The 23,741-nt window shown below is 38.6% G+C and overlaps 6 protein-coding genes and 1 long non-coding RNA gene across 7 annotated transcripts; 1 reads left to right on the top strand and 6 right to left on the bottom strand.

Moving 5' to 3' along the window:
* Positions 1 to 1,633: 1,633 nt before the first annotated feature.
* LOC126783777 (pathogenesis-related protein 1-like) lies at positions 1,634 to 2,135 on the bottom strand. The gene has a single exon (XM_050509309.1). It carries the CDS (start codon positions 2,133 to 2,135, stop codon positions 1,641 to 1,643), a length of 495 nt encoding a protein of 164 aa, XP_050365266.1. The 3' UTR covers positions 1,634 to 1,640.
* A 357-nt stretch (positions 2,136 to 2,492) lies between these two features.
* On the bottom strand, positions 2,493 to 3,465 carry LOC126782925 (basic form of pathogenesis-related protein 1-like). Its single transcript, XM_050508280.1, has one exon. It carries the CDS (start codon positions 3,428 to 3,430, stop codon positions 2,912 to 2,914), a length of 519 nt encoding a protein of 172 aa, XP_050364237.1. The 5' UTR covers positions 3,431 to 3,465; the 3' UTR covers positions 2,493 to 2,911.
* Positions 3,466 to 7,340: 3,875 nt separating this feature from the next.
* On the bottom strand, positions 7,341 to 8,879 carry LOC126784536 (uncharacterized). The gene is made up of 3 exons (XR_007670945.1): positions 8,552 to 8,879; positions 8,386 to 8,446; positions 7,341 to 8,288 (listed from the first exon to the last, which is right to left on the bottom strand). It is a non-coding gene; the product is annotated as an uncharacterized LOC126784536 (long non-coding RNA).
* A 1,194-nt stretch (positions 8,880 to 10,073) lies between these two features.
* Positions 10,074 to 13,371, top strand: LOC126782613 (branched-chain-amino-acid aminotransferase 2, chloroplastic-like). Its single transcript, XM_050507890.1, has 9 exons — positions 10,074 to 10,138; positions 10,247 to 10,430; positions 10,528 to 10,704; positions 10,885 to 11,016; positions 12,420 to 12,515; positions 12,602 to 12,718; positions 12,807 to 12,905; positions 13,015 to 13,127; positions 13,257 to 13,371. Exons 1-9 carry the CDS (start codon positions 10,092 to 10,094, stop codon positions 13,369 to 13,371), a joined length of 1,080 nt encoding a protein of 359 aa, XP_050363847.1. The 5' UTR covers positions 10,074 to 10,091.
* A 1,036-nt stretch (positions 13,372 to 14,407) lies between these two features.
* LOC126782865 (protein trichome birefringence-like 13) lies at positions 14,408 to 16,830 on the bottom strand. The gene is made up of 6 exons (XM_050508202.1): positions 16,425 to 16,830; positions 16,014 to 16,191; positions 15,771 to 15,911; positions 15,124 to 15,244; positions 14,843 to 14,977; positions 14,408 to 14,688 (listed from the first exon to the last, which is right to left on the bottom strand). Exons 1-6 carry the CDS (start codon positions 16,825 to 16,827, stop codon positions 14,422 to 14,424), a joined length of 1,245 nt encoding a protein of 414 aa, XP_050364159.1. The 5' UTR covers positions 16,828 to 16,830; the 3' UTR covers positions 14,408 to 14,421.
* Positions 16,775 to 18,945, bottom strand: LOC126782866 (protein SRC2). Its single transcript, XM_050508203.1, has 3 exons — positions 18,028 to 18,945; positions 17,259 to 17,792; positions 16,775 to 16,830 (listed from the first exon to the last, which is right to left on the bottom strand). Exon 1 carries the CDS (start codon positions 18,905 to 18,907, stop codon positions 18,092 to 18,094), a length of 816 nt encoding a protein of 271 aa, XP_050364160.1. The 5' UTR covers positions 18,908 to 18,945; the 3' UTR covers positions 16,775 to 16,830; positions 17,259 to 17,792; positions 18,028 to 18,091.
* A 1,232-nt stretch (positions 18,946 to 20,177) lies between these two features.
* LOC126782622 (probable pectin methylesterase CGR2) lies at positions 20,178 to 23,741 on the bottom strand. The gene is made up of 7 exons (XM_050507904.1): positions 23,603 to 23,741; positions 22,834 to 22,977; positions 22,624 to 22,663; positions 22,456 to 22,494; positions 21,124 to 21,498; positions 20,742 to 20,797; positions 20,178 to 20,580 (listed from the first exon to the last, which is right to left on the bottom strand). The coding sequence occupies exons 2-7, from the start codon at positions 22,954 to 22,956 to the stop codon at positions 20,428 to 20,430; spliced, it is 786 nt and encodes a 261-aa protein (XP_050363861.1). The 5' UTR covers positions 22,957 to 22,977; positions 23,603 to 23,741; the 3' UTR covers positions 20,178 to 20,427.

Below are 23,741 nucleotides of genomic sequence, written 5' to 3'. Positions count from 1 at the left end.
AATATTTTGGGCATAAAATTTTGATTCCATGACTTTCATTCATAAACCCACCTCCTCACTTTGTATTTGAAATCTGGGTTGTCAAGGAATTGAATCCTGATTAGAAAGTGAGACCCGCACATATTCGGATTCCATCATGTAGGCCTCGTCATGGGTCGGGCAGGGCCAAGTCCTACCATACATTTTAGGGCTTATGGTAGGGTCGGGATGGGTTTTGATTAAGTCAATAAAAAATAAGATTGGCCGGGCTAGGGCTCTGATTTTCAAACTTTTATCCGCCCTAAAGGCCCATTTCTTTAGGACTAAGAGAGAGGGTCGGGCCGGCCCTCCGAATAGAGCTAAATAGGGCCGAAACGGGCTGAACATGACATTTTTTTTATTTTACAAAATTCAAATTAATATGATTGTTACTTCATGATTTAGTTTATATTGGTTGAAACATGTAGTACAAGACTTTTTTTTATTTATATGTTTATATTTTTCATATATATAGACATTAAATTCAACTTTATACTTTTATAAATATATGTTTAATTAGTTGTATTTATATATTAACTATATAAATCACTTAAAATCAATTAATGTTTTTCACAACAAAAAGAAATAGAAGAAATAAAGCATATAAAATCAATTACAAAACATAATTAGGTGTATTGTATATAAAATATGAGAAATATATTTAAAAACGTAATTATTAAGAGGCCTAAAAAGGCTGGATAGGGCTGGTTTTTAGGGCCGGGCCGGGCTTGGCCTTATAGGACTTAATAGGACCAGACCGGAGGGTAGGGTCGGGTTTCATTTGCTCAACTCTTACCTTACCATATTGGAAAGAGGCTCGGGCCGGCCCGCCCTAATGGAGGGTCAGACCGAGCTTCGGTCCTACCGGGTAAGACGGGCTTTTGGGCGGGCTAGGACCCAAGGGCTATTTGATAAGGCCTGTCATCATGTGTAAGTAAACGAAAGAATTCCCTCATCGCGGAATCATTCATTCAGTTCTCAATCTCATTCCTACTAATTGAAACGTCTCCCGAGTAACTTCTCTTGATTATATTTATTAACATGTACCTATGTATATTTCCACAGAATTTACACAATTATTTTAGAATTCCTAACTTTTTACTATTCAGGTAATGGTTTCTTTTCCACAATTATTACCTCTTAATTTTATTTTATTTATTTTCACTTATTCATTTTTACCGTATTAACCATTATTGTTCTAAATTAGAACACTAAATGAGAGTGTCCGGGCATAGTAGTGAAGATATTTTTTATACTATTCCTTTACATAACCCCGGGTACCTCGAATTGTGGATAAACGAGAAAGGAAAATGAACCATTCATCTAATAAAAATGGCATAATCTTTTGCTAGGAAAATATAAGTTCATCGATTCAAGCAATGCAAAAGACCTCGCATTACAAAAACTTATAACCTCTAAAAATAATATCAAGTATCCATTAAAAAGCTCAGTGCCAAGAAATTATTGGAGAGTTCAGATGATGAATGTCAATCTCTACTGAAAAACATCAGGCCGCATCTCTCAGCATCTTATTTGCATCTACATAATTACTGTGAGCCGTTTTGATATGTTTTGTTGGGAGCAAAACTTTCAAGAGATTTTTTACTCCATATGTAATATGATCAGTATGGTTGTTTGTCCCAGTCGCTAGATGGATCATAGTTACAGGTAACAAACATATCGCCATTTTTGCACTTGGCCCTCGCACAACCGAGTTGGGTTGTGTCCCTTGTAACCACCTGAGTATAGTGGCGGCAACCATCTTCTTCCGGACCAGTACATTTGTTCGAGTTGTAGTCGTACTCGTCTTTCTCGGTGCACCAGTACTTTGTAGCTGCTTCACCGGTCATATCCAAACCGCTGGCAATGTTCTCGGCATAAGGACCCATCGAATGCTCCATTGCACAGTCCGCAGCTCTCTCGTTGGCATAGTTTTGGGCGAACTCTGCTATTGTTTCATTCCAATGTAGTGGCGGGAGACCATGCTCTGCGCGGATATCGTTATGTGCTTTAAGGAACCCACTATCGTCTGCGACGCTGCTTGCCAGAGGGACACAATTGATTAAGATCAATGCTACAGAGCATATGGCTAATACGTTTTGGCTGTTGAACCCCATTTTTCCAGTATGTGAGAATAACAGTTGGATGAGAGACATATATATATAGTTTGGATTGTTAGATAGATCGTTTGAAATTAACGGTTTGTCAGCATTTATGCTAGGAATGCGGTCATCCCTCCTAAGTTTTACTCATATTAGGACAAAGAAAACGGATAATACGTTTCACGAGTTTGAGCTAGTGGACTACATCAATTGAAAATTTTACATACTAATTATGGATTTCTCTTTGGAATCCTGGCAATATATTGGTAAAAGAAAAATGAAATTTAGAGCAAATTGATATAAGATTAGTAAAAAATTCATTGAATTTCATTTATATTGACGTATCTACTCAAGCATATAACTTGTCATATCCGGAGACCGCTTCCATATTCAACTTCATATTAACAGATTGAAGTGTTTGCAAACTTCAGCTATCATAATCAAACATTACATTTTCTACTTTTAAATTATGTGTACTTTCTAAGACAGGACACAAATACTAGATGAAATAATTCGAGGGATAAAACGTAGGAAAGACACAAATGTCAAACTTACGGACCATATCCGATAATAACCCTACATTCTTACTGACTAGACAAACAATAGTTCACTACATCATCTTTATATATAAAACAAGACCCACCAACACGTGAAATTCTGCCTTTATTATTGAGTGCATAGCTTTAACTCTCCAACCCCTATCTGTTTGGATCCAACTACAGACACCCACTCCTCCATAGTCGATCTACCGCTACTGAATTATATTCCACACCATCATTATAGTTCACTGTCTAGTAGGGACGTTCATCCTCATAATTCCCAGGAGGATCGTAGCTGCAGATCACAAACACCCACCCATTGGTGCACTTGGCTCTTGCACACCCAAGATGAACCGAGTTGCGCCAAACCACCTGAGTATAATGCCCACATTCATCTCCAACGCACCTGTTGGAGGTGTAGTCGTAGTTTGGCTTCTCAGTCACCCAAAACTTCACTGCTTGAGCGCCGGTCATCTCTTCGTAGCCCTCGGCCAGGTTCTCGCCGAACGGCCCTTCAGAGTGCTCCATGTCGCAGCCGTGGATTCGAGTGTTGGCGTATCGTTGAGCATAGGCAGCTAGGGTGTAGTTCCAAGTGATCGGACCAACACCGACTTCAGCTCGAGCAGCATTGTGCTCGTCGACAAATCCCTGGTGACCAGTTGGGTCGTAGGGGATCCTCTTGCTTACCTTACGAGCTAGGGCAGGATGAGATGCTAAAATGAAAGCTAGGGAGCATGTGGCTACTAATAAGAGTTTGGTGATAAGCCCCATTGTTTATCTTTCTGAAAAACTAGCCAGATAGATTGGTTGAGAGGTTGAGCTTGATGCAGATTACACATGAGGAATGTGGTATTTATAGAGATAAGTTCTAAGCAGTTGTTCGTTATGATGGTTTTAGAAATATTTTTAAAACAAATGTCCCACGGAAGCAATAATATGCATGATGTAAGGGGATTGTTGGACTTTTATGTCCATTTGGAGAAAATGCCACACATTTCATGATAAGATGTTAACTTACAACTTACCTCCAAACTCTAGTTTTTGGGATCTAGTCGATCGTAATCTATATCGATTTGGAATGTCCGGGTAATAAAGAATTAGTACTTCCGAGTTTAAAATGCCCCATCCTGATTGGATGATTGCTGCAGACTATAGTGTGGTTGCCACATGTTTTATGCTCCATGCATTAGTCGATTTCATTTGTCTATGACGTTCTTTCCTTGTTTCAATGCTTAATTAGGGAATCAAACCCAGTACTGATGTATGTATCGAAAAAGTCCAGTAATTAATAATGCAGCATTGTAAAGAACAAAAGATTAAGATAATAATAGGTACCACTCCGAGTTTGTATTTCTACAATCACGGGAATAACGGCCGTCCAAAACATCACTTGTGCAATTTAGCAAACAAAAGCAATGCCAAACTTTCAAACAACAGTTTAAACAATTCACTGTGATATATATGGATCCTTATAAGTCACGATTCCAATAGTACAAAGTCATGTGAGTTCATGTCACTATCCACCACCGAATAATTGAATGAATGCAACATTATTATTATTTTAAGATTGAAATTCATTAAATAATCAACCGCAAAATTTGGCAAGAGATTAAACAACATTGAAGAGGATGATTTTGGCCGATGGATTACCAAATCAAGGTGCGTTCTGGAATGAGCCCGACCTCCAAGAGCCCAACCCTTTTGGACAAATGACGTCAGTTTATCCGTCACGGTTAAATTCTACGTAAAAGTTCTACTGTGAGTTTCACTGTCTTGCACCAAAACACATGTTATGTCGCACCTGAACATGAGTTGGGATCAAAAACCCATTCATCTTTATTCGAATCAAAAACTTGATGAAAACCCAGGGGTTCTCCATCTCCCTCTCCTCTCTTTCGCCCATCCTCCACCTCAATCTCCCCTATATCCAACTACCCCTCTGCATCTTTGACACCATCCAATCACTTCCCTGATGCTCCCACTATGTTAATTATCCGAGAAACCAAAAACTTGAAACCGTGCATCCCACCATCGTAAGTCTCTTGGGTACTTTCGGATTGATACATGCAATCAAATTATCTTCAAAACTGCAATAGATCCAACAAGTAAGATTGCAGAAGGCCATGAAACCCCATTTTCTATATTGAACAAGCTTTCCGGAGTTAAACCCAAAAGAAGAAGAAACGACGGTGTTAAACCCAGAAAAAGAAGAAGCTTAGAGCTAGTTAGACACCAATCCGAGAAGTTGATGATAGAATCGGATTGGGCTCACCAAAACGTGGTCTAGAAAATCGTCGGAACCTTGGGAAGTCGGCATATACTACAATCCCCAACGAGACTGTGAATTGAATGGAACTAGCTTTTTGCCACACCCAGATTGCCCATTTGTGTAGCATGTAATCTCTAAATACACCCGGGTTGAATTGATAAGGACACATACCCATCTTCAGCTAATCGAAAAAGAAATTGAACACGTAATGGAAAGAAAGGTCGGGCCTTACCCAAAATCGGAGATTGGAATTACTAAAACTCAAAGGTCTTGCCGGAATTCCAAAGCCCGACGATGGTGTTGAAGAACAGACAAATAAATCCTGGGTCAGACTGATAAAATTTAAAGGAAAAGCAAGTTTGGATTGAAGAAAGGAGGTTAGGCTTACTGAACACGAGGGAACTCATGGAATCCCCGGAATCCTTCATTAATTCGATTTGTCTCAAACCCGATTACTCAAGGTCTCATTACCAAAAAAAAAAGACTCAAGGTCAAAGTCAGACTTACTCAAACTTACCCACCCCCACGTGCTTAACCCGTGCAGAAAAAAAAAATTCTGAAACGTCTGAGCGTTTAGCGGACGTCTGCGGGACACCCCGCACGGACCAATCCCGCGTGGCCACGTCATCAAAATGACTTTTGGGCTCTCGGAGGTACGGCGCATAGCAGAATGCTCCCCAAATCAAATACATCTTATTAAAGCACGCATGGTTTATTATAAAATAATCAGCTCAGATGTAGCGAACCTAACACAAATTTTCATCTCGTTCATTATCTTTTTTTTAAAGGGTTTTGGCATATCGGGTCGTAGCTTTTTACAAGACATCTCTTATGAGTATTTAACATAGAGGAGTTGACTCTCTCAGCACATCCACAATGTTTCGAACTTGAGAATTTACTTAAGCCATAGCAACTTGTTATCACTACTGCATGCATCCACTGATATCTCGTTCATTATCAATTACATATGTAACATATATACTGTATATTCTTACAATGAAAAGTTGAATTGTATCTCAACTTTTATAATGGAATAATTAAAACATCAATTTGACGTTTTTAATTTTCTATTTTCCTTCTTTCATAACGTACATGCTCAAACAATCGATGCATTATACCGGGTATATTTCAAACGGTAGCTTACTTTGAAAGTAGAACAAAGTTGGGACGTGATATCTAATCTAGGCCATTGGTTGACCTGGATTTCTCTTCCTTTTTTAAATAATCAAATGTGGAGTTGAAATAAAAGATGATACCAGTCATGATGTAAATTGGAAAGCAATGTACGTTAACAGCGGGCAATTTTGCGCGGAGAGGATTGACCGCAAAACCGGCCGGTAATTTTAAGCCTTTTAAATTTTTTATATCCATCATGATGGCTCTGCATGTTACAGAAGACTAATGCGAAGAGATCTTATGATAGATGTTGATAAGGTAAAAGCTAAACAAAGCCATTCGATTTATATTTAAGAGATCAATTGAGACCAGAGCCACACCGTTGAATACCCACCGCCTATGAAGCACGGACACTAGTTATGGGCAACGTATTCCGTGTCCGTCACGGACACGCGGACACGTATTAACTCATAATAAAAGTGAAAGTGTTTAGGGTGGTGAGATTCGAACTTTAGTCATTCAAGACACTCAACAACTCCTCAATCATTCCAACAAGTTCAGTTTTTGTTATATATGTGCACACTTTGATATATATATATATATATATATATATATATAATGAGAGAAACTCGTGATAAAAATAAGAATGTTTGTGGTGGGATTCGAACATTGGTTATCCAATGTACTTATCAAGTCCTTAGCTATTCTAACAAGTTATGTTTTCATCATTTTTATGCACACTTTAACATATATATATATATATACATCTAAAATTCTAAATACTTTCAAATTTATAAATTAATTTTTGAATATATATATATATATTAAAAATAATATTTAATTAACGTGTCCACTACGTGTCCGTGTCCAAAAAAATTTCTATATGTCGTGTCTACGTATCGAATCGTGTCAAATACGGATACTCGTGTCTGTGCCCATGTTACTTAGCCCACCACCTACTCTAGAAAATAATGTAAACTTACTAGTCACTACTCACTACTATGTAGCCTGTTTTAGCCAAAGATACTGTAGTTTTAGTTTTGGCCAAAATAAATAAATAAATGTACATCTAAACATCGGTAGCGTCCGGGTCTTGGTGACCGAATTAGTATGCATGCGTATATAGATAGGTATCAGAGACCAATTTTTGCTCATACAAAGTGGAACAATTCTCAGCAGATTTAGACACCAGAGTACAAATTCCTAAATGCTATCAAATAAAGCTAATTACTTCGTTGAGTCACTTGAGTTCATCTTGTGGCAGCTGAGGTGGCACAACTATATCATTAAGGAAAAATGATTATTTCATACAAATTTTCACCCTTCATTGTCTATTTAAATGACAAAATTCAAAATGTGACAATTTCAACATAAGATATATTAACATTTACCCGATTAGTACAAAATCATAATTTTAAAACTATTTTACCCTTATATATCTAAACACCTATAGAGAGAAAGAGTTAATAAGAGATATCACTTTGTTGGAACCTTGCCGGACTCCAAGCTCAGATCACCGGACTCCGGTCGCCTGACTTTGGTCATCGGATTCCGTATTCTGGTTGCCAGAAAAAATTTCTAACACTATAAGCTTCAATAACAAATTATTGATACTCAGTAATTTCTAAATGACAAATTACTAACACTCAGTAACTCTAATAACAAATTACTGACACTCAGTAACCTCTAATAATAAATTACTGACACTTAGTAACATCTAATACATCAAATAATAAAATTACTGACACTATGTAATCCTAATAACAAATTACTAACCCCCAAAAAAGCAGCGCATAACAATGTTTAACGTTTAGAGCTACTGACACCCAGTAACCCCTAATAATAAATTATTGACCCCAGTAATCTTGTTATTAACCACAATAATCATATTAATGATCCTCATAAAAATAATTACTACCCCTCAATATTTATATATATCCCTCGAACTAGACAAGGAAACATGTTGATTCTGAAAGAAACAATATTAAGCTATTATTAAGCTCTAGATGTGAACAGTAATGAACCACATCAATTCTACTTAAAACACATTCACACTTCGAAAACCATTAACTCCATTCTACCAATCAAGCAGTACATGTTGGACAATCTAGCAATCAAAACCAACACAATCTACCCATCAGCAGTGTGTAGAATGGATGCAATCTACCCATCAGCAGTGTGTAGAATGGATGCAGCTTATGCAGTTCTGCACTTCCTAGCGGAAAACGAACACTGCGGCTTGGACTACAACAACAAAACAACAGAAACAATGAGTCATTTTCAGAGCCTCATAATTGAAAAAGTCGGAAAATCTACAAATGAAACTGAGAAAGTGGAAGACCTTCTATGTGGTCCAGCCGTACTCCGGCACCCTCACTTGTATCCTCACCAATTGAACTTAACTATTTTGCACAAGCCAAACCAAATTTCAACCTCCAATACTATCAAATCCAATTCCTTCATACACAAATTGAACCACACGTATATATGAATATGAATGATATTACCAAAGCAACGACAGTGCGAGGCTGTGGAAGATTTGGAAGCAGACGGTGGTCAACGAGCTGAGATAGACGGTGTGGCAGAGGCGTTGTCGTCAACGTAGATCAGCGTCGAGGCAGATGGCGCTAGCGTCGTCGAGGCAGTGGGGCGGCACGGAGGCAGAGACTACGGCACGAAGCAGAGGTTGTGGCGTCGAGGCAAAGGCGACGTCGTCGAGGTAAGGGGCGGCGTCGACGCAGATCGAGAGAAAGAGAGAGATCTGGTGGTCTTCATCGTCCTTTTAGATCCTGTCAGCGGCGGAGAGAGATCGGAGTTAAGAGAGAGGAGACGGTTAAAAAGAAAAGAGCAGTGTAGTAATTAATGTAATTGTCCGGGAAAACATTGAAATGGGCAGATTAAGCTGAATTGGACTTTTCTTTTTCTTTTTTGCTAATTTTGTGCATTCGGTCAAAACCCCTATCATTAAAGTGAAAGTTTAAATTTCGTTATATTTTTATTTCTTTTTTAAATCCAAGATTATATATATTTTCTTTATCTTCTTGCTTTTATCTTGTAAACCCTATTTTGCTGTCATTTTCGAATGGATCTGCGTTTGCCTCGACGTCTTTACAACAGATAGACGTTGTTCATTTAATTAATCATTTTTATCCTCCTCTCACGTCTCCTGACTCTCCTCTCAACCCTCTCGATCACATCCTCTTCAGTTTGATCAATGTACCGATATCGTCAGAAGCTTTGTTACAACTCACTTAAGAGAGCTCTCCCCATTTTAAACGTGGTTAGTGTTCTTTTTCCTGAGTATGAAATACGACTTTCTAACATGTTATTTTGAATTAGGGTTTAATGGGAAGTGGATGTGAATTAGGGTTTATCGTGTTCCTCTTTAATCCTCTCAGTTTCACCCGCGTGCAGCATCCAATTATTTTAGATTCAGAAAGACATTTGATTTGTACTTGTAATGGTTTATACCATACTTACCCAAATGCATAGTGATGTGTACTCGGTCAATTCTTAGACAAAAATTTCCATAAAAAGGAAAAATTATTGACCAAAGAAATTATTTCTACCCCCTTAAATCTAGATATAACAGTGGAAACCAAAACAACTCAAGTTTTCTGGATCTAGAATTGACCACAATCTTTGTTACCAGTTACTGATCTAAATTGCCTGGCTATATATTGGATGTTTTCTCTTGGCCAAATGTTCCAGGTGAGTGCATGATTGGTGCAGTCATACTAAACTTTATTTTCTTCGAGGAGTGTGAACTTCAACAATAATTAAGACCTCATCTATCTTTGTTCAATAGGTTGAATCGACTAGTATATCAAAATGGTGTGTATAACTTGTTTTCAAGTTCGTTCTTTGTTTTTTCGTTTTACTTGAATAAATTCAAGGGTTAAGATACCTCGTGGCACAGGTCCAAACAACATTTTATTTAAAGAATTTCAATATCGAACCTGTTTTCACTAATTAATGTTTACGATCTGATCAACCTGATTCCAAATTTCTAATGAATTGCAGCTCGACACAAGAAGAATTCCAGCTATGCCTTCTTCACCCTTGCAAACAACCACTGAGTCTCATCGTCACAGGTATTCTGATAAACAAGCTAGCATATATAGCCAATATGGTGGCCTCACACTTTCTTGTATATCAGATTTTCAATTACCATATATATTTATTTCTATCTGGAGCTGCAGTCTAAAAAACGGTGAACAGTATGCTGATGGCATCAACTGGGATGATCTTGGGTTTGGACTTATTCCAATCGATTACATGTACACCATGAAATGCTCCGACGGAGACAACTTCTCACAAGAACAACTTTCTCCCTTCGGAAAGATTGAGCTTTGTCCATCCGCTGGAATTTTAAATTATGCACAGGTAGGTCAGCAATGTCCAGTAGAATTTGTCTAATACGGTACTGAATTTAGTTTCAAAATTAGAAACATTGGAGATCCTACTTATTTGTTCTCTGCAGGGACTATACGAAGGTCTTAAGGCAACTAGAACAGAAGATGGTCGTATTCTGCTGTTTCGGACTAAAGAGAATGCTCTTAGAATGAAGATGGGTGCAGACAGAATGTGCATGCCATCTCCATCCGTTGAACAGTTTGTCGAGGCTGTGATGCAAACAGTCCAAGCGAACAATCGTTGGGTAATCTGTATATTCCAACTTACATTATTATTTACAAATTATGAAGCAAAACGAAAATTGCTACATCATCATATCATTCAAATGGACTCCTGTTTTTGCATATCGATTAAATAAGGGAAGACTGCACTGTATTTTGCATCAATTGTATTAATATTGAAATGTTAAAATGTCATTGTATAGGTACCACCTCCAGGAAAAGGATCAATGTATGTTAGGCCTTTGCTCATGGCGACTGGACCTAATCTGGGTTTAGGGCCAGGAAAGGAGTATACATTCGTAGTATATGCTTCTCCAGTTGGAAGCTATATCAAGGTAACAGTAACCCATTTCAACTTGCTGGAATTTATATGCAAAATGGAAGTTAACTATTAGCTATGGCATGCATGCCTGTTTGGTGTTTACTTGTAAGCTAGCTAGCTTGCTTATATATCCCTCAGTAGTAACAAGCTTGTGGCTTGTGGAATTCAATTTTCATTAAAATGTTATCAGATGTGGTTTAATTAAGGATCTTGTTCTGAACCATTTGAAAATCATGCGCACCTTTGTCTCTCCGTTTTTGTACGTAAAGCGCGACTGTGTACTGAAGAAATGTTATTAATATGGTATACATTGCCCACACTGCTAAATGATTCAAGTATCTAGGCTCTGATTGATGTGATCCCGACACTTCCAGCCTCTGAAGTGTTGGAGTGTCCGATACGGTGTCCAACACGCCACGTGACGTGTCCGAAATGTTGACTTTTTTTTACACGGCACGACACATTGACTGATATGCCAACTAATGTATCCGACACGTCACGTCATCATTTTGAATTAATAACAAAAAATAAAAGTGAAAAAACAAAACCTAAGCCCTAAGCCGCAACCCTCAATTCCCACTTCGCAACTTTCCTTTCGTTTTGCTTCAAAGTAGAGGATGACGAAAATTGAAGCATTTCAAAGCAGAAAGAAGCCGCAACTTTCCTCCATCACACCCCATTCCTCCGTTGCACCTCTATCGCGCCAGCGATTCCCTCTTCCTCTGTCTCTAATCTCTTCCTCCATCAGCAATTAGTCGATTACAGGTTTGAGATTTATACCTTATTCTGGTTGTATTGTACTATTGTTTGTTTGGATTCTTTGGAAGGTCATAGGCTCATAAGATTAGTTTAGGAACTATGGATTGTTTGTTTGGATTCTTTGGAATGTCATAGGATTAGTTTAGGACTTTGGGTTTGTCGGTTTACTGATATCGTGCTAGTGTATGATAAATAGGATGTGTTTATTTGATTAGGATGAGCTCAAGTGCAGTTGAGACAGAATCAAGTGTTGAGTCAGCTCAACTGGAAACTCTAAGTGCACCCCTTTGGAAGTATGTTACTAAGGAGGCAGTGGAAGGGGAGCGATGAAGGAAAGTTGCGGCTCCTCCTATATATATATTTTTACACATTAATATATATATATATATATATATATATATTAAATTATATATAAATTACCACGTGTCGACGCCGTATCGGGATTTAAGTTTTTAAGATTTAACATGTGGCGTTGTATCTGTGTCGGTATTGGTGTCGGTGTCGGTGCTACATAGCCGGTTGTTAAACATTATAAATCGATCTCATTAGATGAGACATGCAAGGAAACGAGGTGATAGTTTGATATATATATTGTCAAATGTCAACCCAACTCATTACAATCTTTGATAGCTACAATCGTGCGTTTATTCTGTACAGGGAAGAACAGCCCTCAATTTGTATGTTGAACATATTTTCCACAGAGCTGCTCCGGGTGGAACTGGAGGTGTCAAGTCTGTCACCAATTACTCACCTGTAAGCATGCACATATATAGAACTAACTAACCGTATGACATTTAGGAACTAACTGATACAGTTGCTGTACTTATTTTTCTTTAAAGGTTTACCAGCCACTAAAGCAAGCAAGGGCCAAGGGTTTCTCTGATATCCTATTCCTAGATTCGGAAACTGGTAAAAACATTGAGGAGATTGCAGCAGCTAACATCTTCGTTCTGAAGGTATTGCCAATTGGTTGTAATGTTTTAAAATTCATGTAATGTTTGCTGAACATCTTTATAAATATATAAATTTTTGATGCACTTGTAGGGCAATGTTCTATCAACTCCGACATTGAAACTTGGAACTGTCCTCCCTGGAATAACCCGAAAAAGCGTCATTGAAATTGCATGTGATCTTGGTTACCAGGTAAACTAAGTTTCGATTTTGGAATGAACTGACATTTAATATATCAGATACAACTTTTTTTAGAAGGAATTAAGTTTCACATTGTGCACTTTAACTAATTACTAAATAGGTGGAGGAGCGTGTGATCCCAATAGAGGATTTACTTGAAGCTGATGAAGCTTTCTGCACAGGAACAGCCGTGGTTGTCAACCCAGTTGGTTCAGTAACTTATCAAGATAAGAGGTAAGTGCAACACCCAGTTCCTAATAATTGAAGTAACTTATATGTCAAATAGCAAGACTACTATCCAATCCTCATTTTCCTTGACATGCATGCATGATTTTGTTTGTAACATGCCTATTTATATTGCAGGGTGGAATACAGAACAGGAGAAGGATCACTATGTCAGAAAGTGTATGAAATGCTAACAGGAATCCAAACAGGTCGTCTTGAGGATAAGAAGGGATGGACACTAGAGGTCAATTGAACCCCCGGAAGCTCGTCAATGCAAGTTTACACTAAAATTGAAAGTCTACTAGTTCCCTATTGGAATTTCAAACTTCGGCTGAATAACGTCTGCTTGATAATCAAATTGAGCTGCTTTGAGCTTTTCTCTATTGGTCATGTATTTTAAACACTAGCTAGCTAGGAATAAGATTGTTTTATCGAACTCCAGTTTCACCCGAAACTGAATAACAATTGTATGAAATGCTTACGGGAATCCAAACAGGTCGGCTTGAGGACAAGAAGGGGTGGACGGTAGAGGTCAAGTAAACCCCCGAAATGTCATCTTTTCACGAAGATTAGAAGTACTAGATAGCTCCCTGTTTGAATTTCTCATGTGCCTTCATTTTGCTTTTGCTCCAAATGGATTAAAATAAGAACACAAACCGCAATTTTTCTTCCGAATTCTGAACTCTTTTCTTTTGGTTACGTATATAGTTGATAGTAAAGATTTATTTACTGAACATGGAGTTTGTTTTTGGCTTGAACAAATGAGTCATCAACGAAATTCTCAAGTTTTCTGGGTTTTCTAGATTATGTAAGTTATGTTCGTCATATGTTGATATTTCATTTTTGCTGGACGCTAACACACAGCACATTGTGCTAATACACGAGAGATATTTGTGTTTCTCATCTTATTTGTTTATCAACCTACAGATTACGTGACAAGAAAACATGAGCATAAAAAATAGAAACCGCATCATCTTAAGAATTAGGCAGTTCTCCGACATCTGGATAACTACCTTATATGAGAAAATTGGAACCTTGCCTATGGGTATAATGAATGACAACTTATTCAACCCTATTGGTGCCGGAACTTATCAGGTGGTGACACAAAAACAGCTTCAGCCGTTTAGCAACTTTCTGAACATTTACTTTGTTATAAAAAAGATGGGAAAAAAAAAGGTTCTGATCAGTGTTAATCTGAGCGTTTGAGGCTTCCAGTGGAACTAAGAGGTTTTGTGCAAGAGATTTTACCCTGGAATGCATTAGTGCAATAAAATGGAGCTGAAAAAATCTCAAAACAAAAGACTTACTTTGTTCTCAATTTGACATTATTTAGTTGTGCTATGAACAAGTCATTCCAAGTATCTGTTATTCCTGGTAAACACCAGTGCATACAATCATCGTGCTTCTTCCCACCAGCTGTGGATGGATGGGCATCTGCTCTGAACTCACTCAGGTGGGTTATGTCCAAAATATGGAAACCTGACCCCTCAAGAATCTTGGAAAGGTGTTGATTTACGAGTCGTGCCTCCACATTTGTTCCATTATTCTTCAATGAGAAGAGTTCTTCAACCTGGAAAATAGAACCATGGCTCTAAGATTGAACTTATGCTGCATAAAATAACAACTAAACAGACAACATAGAAAGGGTTTGTGCTCAATTATAACTCGTAAGCATCAAGTAAATGACGCTTTAAATCAGTTCATGATAGTGTCATGTGACTCACCTGCTCTGGCAATAAAGGGTTTTGACGGTTACAAGAACCACCTTGGTTCCAGTCACCTCCTTCAAAATGCCTAGGTGATTGAGTACGAAAGAATTTGATTGCACCAGGCTTCAGTCTCTTCTCCACAAACGTTACCTACAAGCAACATGGTGATTGGTATTAGGAAATTCAATTTGTTGGATTCTAGTACTATACACTTGATAATTGGTATTAAGAACGTGGCCACTAGAATACTTCCAAATGATAAATGATCTAAGCTATCATCTAAAAAGTTGCCATACCATGTGTTTTAAAACCATATCAAGGCCAACATCAGGAAGTACAGGAGGATCCACGGGTTGACCATTTTCAAACATAAGCAAAGGCGACATTATGGGGTCGAACTTTGCAGGAGCCCACCACCTGTGGACAAAAAACCCAAGTTCTTATGAACAATTCGGTCATATCAGAGAGGCACAAGTAAAAGATCCTATTTTTTTCATTTTCAATTTCAAACATATTTGTTCCTATTTAAATAACATATTTATAGCCTTCCAAAGACACATTGGTTTATAAGTGTATTTATGTCCCTGGTCCACTTCATGGAAAGACCAACTAGCTCCAAGTAGATAGCAATTTTTTTTAATGTTTTTGTTTTATGTATTACACGCCATTCTGCATCAATAACATTCTCGCTCGTGAATGACTTGAAGAAAAGTAATTCATGATTGTTGATAGAAAGCTAGTCATGGGTTCCCTGACCATAACACAGATAACTAATCTCTGACTTTGATACAAATAATGTTGTAAGAAAACTACTAAAGAAGGCTGGTATGCCAAAGAGACTTGTAATGCAGATATAAGGAGATGGTATAAAAACAATAACTACTAGATTCTATAAGCATTTGCAACATCAAGAGCAATGGAATATTAGAAGAAAGCTAATTACCAGTGTCCTGTGTTGAAAATCAGAATGTCATGAAAGCTTAGAGACTCTGCCCATGTCTCTGCCGGAATGTCAACATCAACTCTATAACCCTCTTTATATCCAAGAGATTCCAGCACCCCACCATTAGCATTAGCCGACCACCTGCATCAAAACACAACCATAACAACCTCAACCACAAGAAACTCTCAAAACTGAACATCCAAAACACATAAACCACCACCACAAAATGTCCACGCAGCTTACCTACCGTAACGAGCCAAAAGATTCGTCCGGTGATACGCCAGCGTAACATTGTACTCGAGAAATGTAAACCCCCGGTCAGCGCCAACCGGCCGCCACTTCTTCACCTCACTCGACACGCTCTTCAGCGAGCAGAAGAGCGAAACAAACATATTCCGGTTCAAGGAATCACCAATCAAACCTGCACGGTACAATAGTCACAAGCTCTTACACTCAATTCAACACTATAACAAGTCCTCCCAATCAAAATGCACCACATTCGATTCCGACTCTAAACAACTTCGACAACAATCAACACTAACGCTGGCACCTACTGCTACTTATATTAGGTTCTCTAAGAACACTAAAACATCCATAAATTGATTTCAATTTGATGTCAAAAAGTTCGATTAGGAAAGAGAGTGGTAGTATTACCAATGCTGGTGTCTCTGTGAGTGTGGAGGAAGCTAACGGGATCGAACGGCGGGAGATCGCAGCCCTTCGGCTTCCAGCGCCACTTGGTGAGCTGGAGGCCGTTGGATTTGTTGCTGGAGATGCAATTCCAGCCTCTGAAGATCTCCTTGCAGGTGTGGTCGTAGTTGGGGGAGGCGCTGGGTTCGTGGATCCAGGATCCATGGGAGTAGTCGCAGGACCGGGGCGGGTCGGATCGGCGGAATTGGAGGGAGTGGTGAGGTAGGGAAGGGGCGGAGGAGGTGGTGGTTCGGATGGAGGAGAGGACGGCGAAGATGGAGATGAAGAGGAGGAGAGAGAGGAGAGGGAGGAAGAGAGGGACTTTTTTGGTTTGGTTTGAGGAGTGAGAGTGGTCTCTCGATGCCATTGCCTGCAAGTGATGATTTATTTTAGCCCAAACTATATATATATATATTTTTTTTTTTGAGTGAGTTTAAAAAAAAATTACCATAGTATTTTTTAGAAGAAATAACATTGAGAAAATGTGTAAGCAATTTAGATACTAATACATGATACAAGTATTGAGAAGTCAAAAAATGACAGTCCACAACCTAATATGAAAGGTAGGAAATAAAAACAATTCACTACTAATTAGTTGCGGTATCTGTACCGTTTACAAAAATAAATACTTACGATTAAAAAGTAAAAGAACTAAAAAACTCGAACTAAGAAATCAATACTTATCATAGTTGAAAAATAAATTACAGAACTAAGGAATTTGGTGGAGTCACTCTAGTAGGCAAGGCTGGTAAGGAGTAACAATTAGTGACATACAAAGTAGTAGATTATATTTGTTACCATAATAGTCCAGCTATTGTGAATCTTCAGACAACAGAAATGCACTTTGATTTGTCGCAGGGTAATGCAATTTCCACTCCAGAATTTACTACATGGAACAGTTCTTCCCAAAGTAACTCGTAAGAGCATATTTGAAGATTACCAGGTGAACATCTTTTCTCCTCGACATGGAGGCTTTGCTTGCAGCTTTTGAAGCTTTTTGTACGTGACTGTCAAACCATATAGACGCAGTAACTTGTGACACTAATAAGTACCTGTAAGTCTGTAACAAGTAGTTACATTGATCATTCGTAAATGTCATGGATCATATTCTCGTCTTTGCCATCTCAGTGTGATCATGGCTTGAGCTTGGGAATTGCGACCTGCATGTGTGTGACCCATCTCCGATTCAGATAGAAGCGGGGCTTTGTCAGTTGTAGCTGACAAAGGAAAGTAAGAGCTGGGATGGAATGGGAAGAAGACCTTATGTTTCTGTCAAATTTATCTTCAATGCTTTTGTGTTGAGTACAATGCCAGCTATGAAAGTATACGAATCTGCACATATTCATGTCACATATGCGTAGTTTATGACTATGCTCCAATCGAGGTTGGATGGAAGTATCAAAATGTACCATTTTCTATGGAGTCTAATCACTTTCCAAATCAACAAATAGAAGCAGATTCTCTAAAAACCACTGTAATTGCAAGTTGTTGTTGCATTTTCCGTCATTCCAATATCACAAGCAAATAAAAGAAAATAAGCTTAAGTAAACACGAGGATTATAGTAACCGGTATTGAGTAGAGACTAGAGACAGAAGCCTATGAATCTTTTGTCCGATCATTGATGTCAATTTCAATCATCATCGCCGAAATCGCCATAGCCAAGATCCTCCTCCGCTTTCTCCGCCGCGTCATCAGCTACCTTGTCCTCCAAGTAATCCACTCCTTCAACAATCGCAAGACCACCCAAAACTCCGGCTACAGCGCCGACAGCCACTCCGGTCCCAACCCCAAACTTGCTCTTCTCCTTTGGCTTCTCCGACGACCCGTACCCGTACGACCCGCCACTCCCATACTGAGTTTGATCATAAGACGGCTGATTGTAACCATACCCTGCACCACTGCTTTGGTAATATTGGGGTTGGGTGGGAGGGGCATATGCGTAATTGTACTGCTGAGGTGCGCCGTATTCTCTCGTCTGCGGCGGTGGGACCCCATACCCGTAAGGCATAGGGGAGCGGTACAGGTCGGGTGCTTGGTAACGGGGCAACCGGATTGTAACTTTAACTTCTAACTTTCCTTGAGGCCTACCTGAGGGGCGTTTTAGTTTCAATATGTGATCAGACGGCACCCCGAGCCCCACGTCCTCGAGGGCCTCCCTAAGCGGGAGTTTTGCGGATCCGATCAACGGCTTGACGTCCTCATCCCCCTTGACGTGGATGATGTCCACAAATAGGGTTGAGTCCTCAACCGGCCCTCGTAGTGGGATAGAGAGTGTCTCGTCCCACGTGGGTGAGTCGTCGCCGTATTCATCCACATGGGTAGAGCATTTGTTGTTTGGGTCTGCCCAAACCACGGCGTAGGGCTTCAGCTCACCATGTCGCCAGTTCACATTTTTGAGGCCTTTGGCCGAAGAAATCGCCACCTCTACTTCGTAGCCGGAAGCCATCTTCTGAATGATAGACTAGTTTGGACTTTGGAAGAGAGATTAGAAGATTTCTGAGGTGAAGCAGTGGAGAAAGGCCTAGGAATAAGACCATTTATAGAACAAGAAGGCAAGCAGAGGAGAGGGAAAATGATGCTGTGGTTTGTCACTTATCTTTTGGGCATGGGAAATGCATCATTATGCATGCACTTGCTTAAAGAATATTCCAACGCATTTAGCTTCTCTTTATCTTGATGCCATCACTGCCAGTAGCCACCCCGGGGAGGCGCAGCCTTTGGCCGATAAGAACCTTCTGACCATAATTCATATATTTACAAATTACAAATCTTATAGACTTCTAGTCCATGGCTGTTTGTGAAGTGTCTTTGTTAAGGATATTTGTCTACGTTTTTCCATAGATATAGGCAACACATCTACCTGAAAATTCCATAGTTTGGTCTTATTGAAGAAGATAATGGTTCACAACTGGCGCCTTCACAACTCCCTTACTACTACTAGTATTTAGCAAACGATCTTATTTACTTGGCGACCAGACGAACACTAGTTGATGAAAGAAAGTCTGAATGATATGTTATCGTTTTCCAAATCAGGCGATTTCTTAGAGAAAGACATAAGGGAATTGATTCATCATCGTGGCGGAATGTGCAAGTTAGGCATCTCCGACAGGTATAAGATGCAGGACAAAGTCTTTGATATAATAGAACTTAAAAGAGGGCTAATCTAACAATGTATCCAACAAAGATGGCTAAACTAACGAAGGCTGTGGAGGAGTAGAGAACGAGTACGTAGAATAGTTTAACAGTTTATGTCCGAAGCGTGTATGAACCGTAGTTTTTCTTAGCCTTGGTCTGAGCTTTACCCTTTAGCTTTGTTTAATTTCCTAGTCTGAACTTGGAACATATCTAATACTTCTTTCTCTGGGGGTTAAGAGGAATATACTGATTGAATGTTAGCTTACCTTTCAGGTTATGTAGCAATTGCCATAGATGAGATTTTAAGACGATAAGACCTGAACTGAGGTAATTGCTATATGACTATGAAATGCATCTAGCAGGGAGTACCGAGCAGATGTCATTGTCCTCCTTCCCTTGAGCCAAGAACTGCTCCTCCAATCCAATTATGAGACTGAGAGGCACAAGATTGACAAGCATCGATGATATAATTGAATGGATCACTAAAGCAATATAAGTTTGTTTACATATAATCAAACCGAAGTATATCTGAACTGACTTGAACATTCTAAAAATCTATCATTGGCTCATTGCGGACAAGAAGCAGCGGTAATGGGCATAACATACATCTTAATAAAGAATACAAAGTGATGACGGTACCCAGTTTATGGAAAATCATTCCTCAATACACATCTATCATAACTCAGAAGATCTCATCTCATGAAGCAGCAGATGATGAGGCTCCGTATTTCACAAAATATAATTGAAGTTACCCTTTTAATTTGTATTGAAGACACTAGTATTTGTTTTCACCTACAGGCCGATACAGTAAAAGATACGATGTTGAGATTCTCAATGGTATGACTTTAGGTGGAAAACTTGGCATTCAGGCTTATAAGATCTCTTTAATGCCACCTGTTCAAACTTCTTCGATGCTGCTTCGTTCTCTTCGAAGCTTGTTTGAACAAAATATCTTATCCACCATGATGAGCTTCGCAATTTGGCCTAAGAAAACCATTGTCAATATCAAATTTAATCTTTCAGATTTATAAGAGAAAGTTCACACAAACATAACAGAAAAGGCAAGCCAGTAAAACCCAATAACCAAAGTATAGCATTTCCTTAGCAATGAAATTCGTTATTAATATTGAAAGTGAGTAACTTACTGGACGGCCAAATTTAGATAGCTCTGCAACTTTAGCTCTTTGTTGACCTGGATAGCCTACAAATGAAAAGGGGAAAAGATAATTAATAATGCTTTATTAGCACAGGCATCAGAATTTTTATTTCCCCTCACAGTCTATATGCAAATCAAACAGCTATCAATATAAGGTTTTCTCAAATCATATTTCAGCCGTTCACCTGAGATCCTTCAATTAGTGAGCTTATGGAAAAGCAGATTTAGATAGGGTTCGATAACAAATTTGAACAATTTCCACAGATACAGGTTAGGCAACCTTGGTTTCTGATTGTCGTAAAATAAATTATGTCACCTTTGGGTACGTTAATATTTAAGTAAAAAATGCCAAGTTGAATAAGAAATGTCACCAGAGAATATAATAACTCCATCAGAAGACACCCTTGCTAACTCTGGAAGAGTTCCGTTGAGGTACTTTGGAGACAAATAATCTAATGCATCTGATACTATTACCAGAGAGAATGATTTTGCCCGGTATGGAAGAGGAAACTTTATATCAGCAGCCCTCACGATGCCTTTGCTCACAAGACTTTTGCAATGTGCATCAGCATCTTCCAAGTCATATGGTTCCACACCCCAGGCTTCAGTATCCTCTTCTTTTAATAATTTAGATACCACTGAACACGTTTCAGGGCCTACATGCAACACCTTATGCATGCTATCACCATATGCCTTCTTCAGTATAGGTATTGTTCGATGAACTTCATACGTACATGAAACACCACCTGCATTTACATTGCAAATTGTAATTAGATTATCTGACTGTAAACCCTGCATGCTAACAGTTCATCTCAAACAGCCAAGGGATTGGATGGGTAGTGTCTTAAAGGCCTGGAATTTGCACAATATTCATTCTAAATCAACTGAACATGTGAACTCAGTGAGCCTTAGCTGTTCAGGAATAACTCTACAAACCTTGTGACTCCATGACCATACAGTATAAAAATCCCATAACAGAATTTAAAACATACTACCTTCCACCACAAAGTCTGGGGTTGACTTCAAAAGTTACTTAACATACACAAAAAAGAATCTGACATATATGTTAAAACTACTACCATGTACAGTATTATGTAAAGACGGGGTTACGATATCTACAAGGCATAATTGCCAATTTTGCTACCTTAGCTTTCGCCTTCGTGTCAATTTGCTATCCTAGTTTTAAATTCTGCTAATTTGCTACCCTAGCTTTCCAAAACCTGCCAATTTGCTACCTTGATAATTTATGTTGGTCATTTTTCTAACCTTAAGTTGAATTAATACTCTAGGGTTTCAAAATTAAGTAATTTAGTTAATTGAATTTTCAAACTTAATTGTTTGCTACAGAAAATTGACAAATTGATGTCATATTGGGGTATCAAATATACTACTTTTGAAGATAAAAAGGTGGCAAATTGGCAAGATTAATGCTTAGGGTAGCAATTTGGCAAGTTTTGGAAAGCTAGAGTAGCAAATTAGCAGAAATACAAGCTAGGGTAGCAAATTGACACTAAAGTGAAAGCTAAAGTAGCAAATTGGCTATTAAGCCTTTTTCTACAAATGTTAGTGGAAAGTTTATTTAAAGCATGGTCCAATTCACTGATGGCCCTCCTTTTTGTGAAATATGTACTTCCAAATTGCTCTTAATAACCAAAACAACTTGAGGCATGGAAACTAGAAAACGAATGGATCATGAACATTACCTTCAAGTTTAATCACAGCCTCTTTACTGCTCGCTCCACCTATCATACAGAGAAGTAATTACTGTAAAAAAAGAGCTGCTAGCTTTTTCAATAGAAGAAAAAGGAAATACAAATTATTATAATCCTTCTCTGTGCACTAGAATTAGAGATGCCAAAACAATTACAAACCTGATCCGCTAAATGCATAGAAGACAAGAAGAACTGTACCCTGAAAAAATAAAGATTATAATCGTGATTTAGAAAGATGGAAAGACATTAGATAACTAAACTTGTGCACCATGTTAGGACGGTTTTCTATTTAAAGGAATCTAGGATTATCAATTGTGTATGGTATAAGGATGATGAACAGTAATAGCAATAGATGGGAAAATAAAGTACCAGAAGCACAAGCGCTACAGATAGTACAGGTGATGAGCGTGCTTTAGCTTGCACTGCACCCACAAAAGGGATGCTTCCACCATCACCAATGCGCCTGGAAGGATTTACTGGCCTCCTGGACATGCTTATTAAATAGTAGTGAGCCTGCAAAAACCAAAATGTGTTAAATAACTTAAATCAGAACTCACAGTATTTCCAATTGCCTAGCTGAAACATTTTCCAAACAGTTCACTACTCAATAAAGTCAAGTTTTCCAGATAGATCCAACTAAATTGGGATCAAGCATCAACAAAATTAAAGTCAGCATACTTCAAGCTTCAGTATTTATATTAAAGGCTCCCCAATACATCCAATTTGGCTCCAATTTTTATCCCAAACCCTCTAATATTATGCATCTTACAAAAGATTCAATCTTTCCTAGCATCAACTCAAGCACATGACACTGCCAACTCCCTAATTCAATTTGAGTATGCATTACTGTTTATCACATAGATCAGCAATACCCATAAGGCCATAACCCATTTCAGTTCACCATTTTCAAAGACTATATTAAGGGACCAAACACGATAAAGAAATAACCGAACTTGATTAAGTAACCAAAACATGCATGAAAAGCCAGTTGCCAACAGAAGACAACAATTTCAGATCCATTAAGCAGTAAGAAACTAAGTGGGTGAGCAAAGCTGGATTCTCAGGCATTGGAAGCGTGAATATGGACTGAATAACGCAGAGAAGAAAGTAATAGTGTAAAGAAGAAGCAGAGAGTAACCTTGATGGACTGTGAGATCTAGGGAGACGGCGCTATTCAGATCTGTGATGAACTGCTGGTCTTACTCTTTGGAGCTTTGACAGTGTTCTAACTTCAGTAACTTGGAAGGTTTGACACCTACATCTACATCTGCAAGTCT

The sequence above is a fragment of the Argentina anserina genome, chromosome 2 (assembly GCF_933775445.1).
Source record: "Argentina anserina chromosome 2, drPotAnse1.1, whole genome shotgun sequence".
Lineage (NCBI taxonomy): Eukaryota > Viridiplantae > Streptophyta > Magnoliopsida > Rosales > Rosaceae > Argentina > Argentina anserina.
Note: the sequence above shows the minus strand (reverse complement) of the source record. Positions and strands in the feature narration are given on the sequence as shown.

Bases quoted from the DNA above. Each gene is read 5' to 3' on its own strand.
- LOC126782925 (XM_050508280.1), bottom strand. From the start codon at position 3,430: ATGGGGCTTATCACCAAACTCTTATTAGTAGCCACATGCTCCCTAGCT.
- LOC126782865 (XM_050508202.1), bottom strand. From the start codon at position 16,827: ATGGCATCGAGAGACCACTCTCACTCCTCAAACCAAACCAAAAAAGTC. The intron at 16,192-16,424 runs GTAATACTACCA...TGTACCGTGCAG, and splicing joins TCACAGAGACACCAGCATTG to GTTTGATTGGTGATTCCTTG. The intron at 14,689-14,842 runs GTGAGTCACATG...TCTATTTTCCAG, and splicing joins ACCCTTTATTGCCAGAGCAG to GTTGAAGAACTCTTCTCATT.
- LOC126783777 (XM_050509309.1), bottom strand. From the start codon at position 2,135: ATGGGGTTCAACAGCCAAAACGTATTAGCCATATGCTCTGTAGCATTG.
- LOC126782866 (XM_050508203.1), bottom strand. From the start codon at position 18,907: ATGGCTTCCGGCTACGAAGTAGAGGTGGCGATTTCTTCGGCCAAAGGC.
- LOC126782622 (XM_050507904.1), bottom strand. From the start codon at position 22,956: ATGTCCAGGAGGCCAGTAAATCCTTCCAGGCGCATTGGTGATGGTGGA. The intron at 22,495-22,623 runs GTTTGTAATTGT...TCTGTATGATAG, and splicing joins CTATGCATTTAGCGGATCAG to GTGGAGCGAGCAGTAAAGAG. The intron at 20,798-21,123 runs GTGACATTTCTT...TTTCATTTGTAG, and splicing joins TGGAGTTATTATATTCTCTG to GCTATCCAGGTCAACAAAGA.
- LOC126782613 (XM_050507890.1), top strand. From the start codon at position 10,092: ATGCCTTCTTCACCCTTGCAAACAACCACTGAGTCTCATCGTCACAG. The intron at 10,139-10,246 runs GTATTCTGATAA...CTGGAGCTGCAG, and splicing joins ACTGAGTCTCATCGTCACAG to TCTAAAAAACGGTGAACAGT. The intron at 10,431-10,527 runs GTAGGTCAGCAA...TGTTCTCTGCAG, and splicing joins GAATTTTAAATTATGCACAG to GGACTATACGAAGGTCTTAA.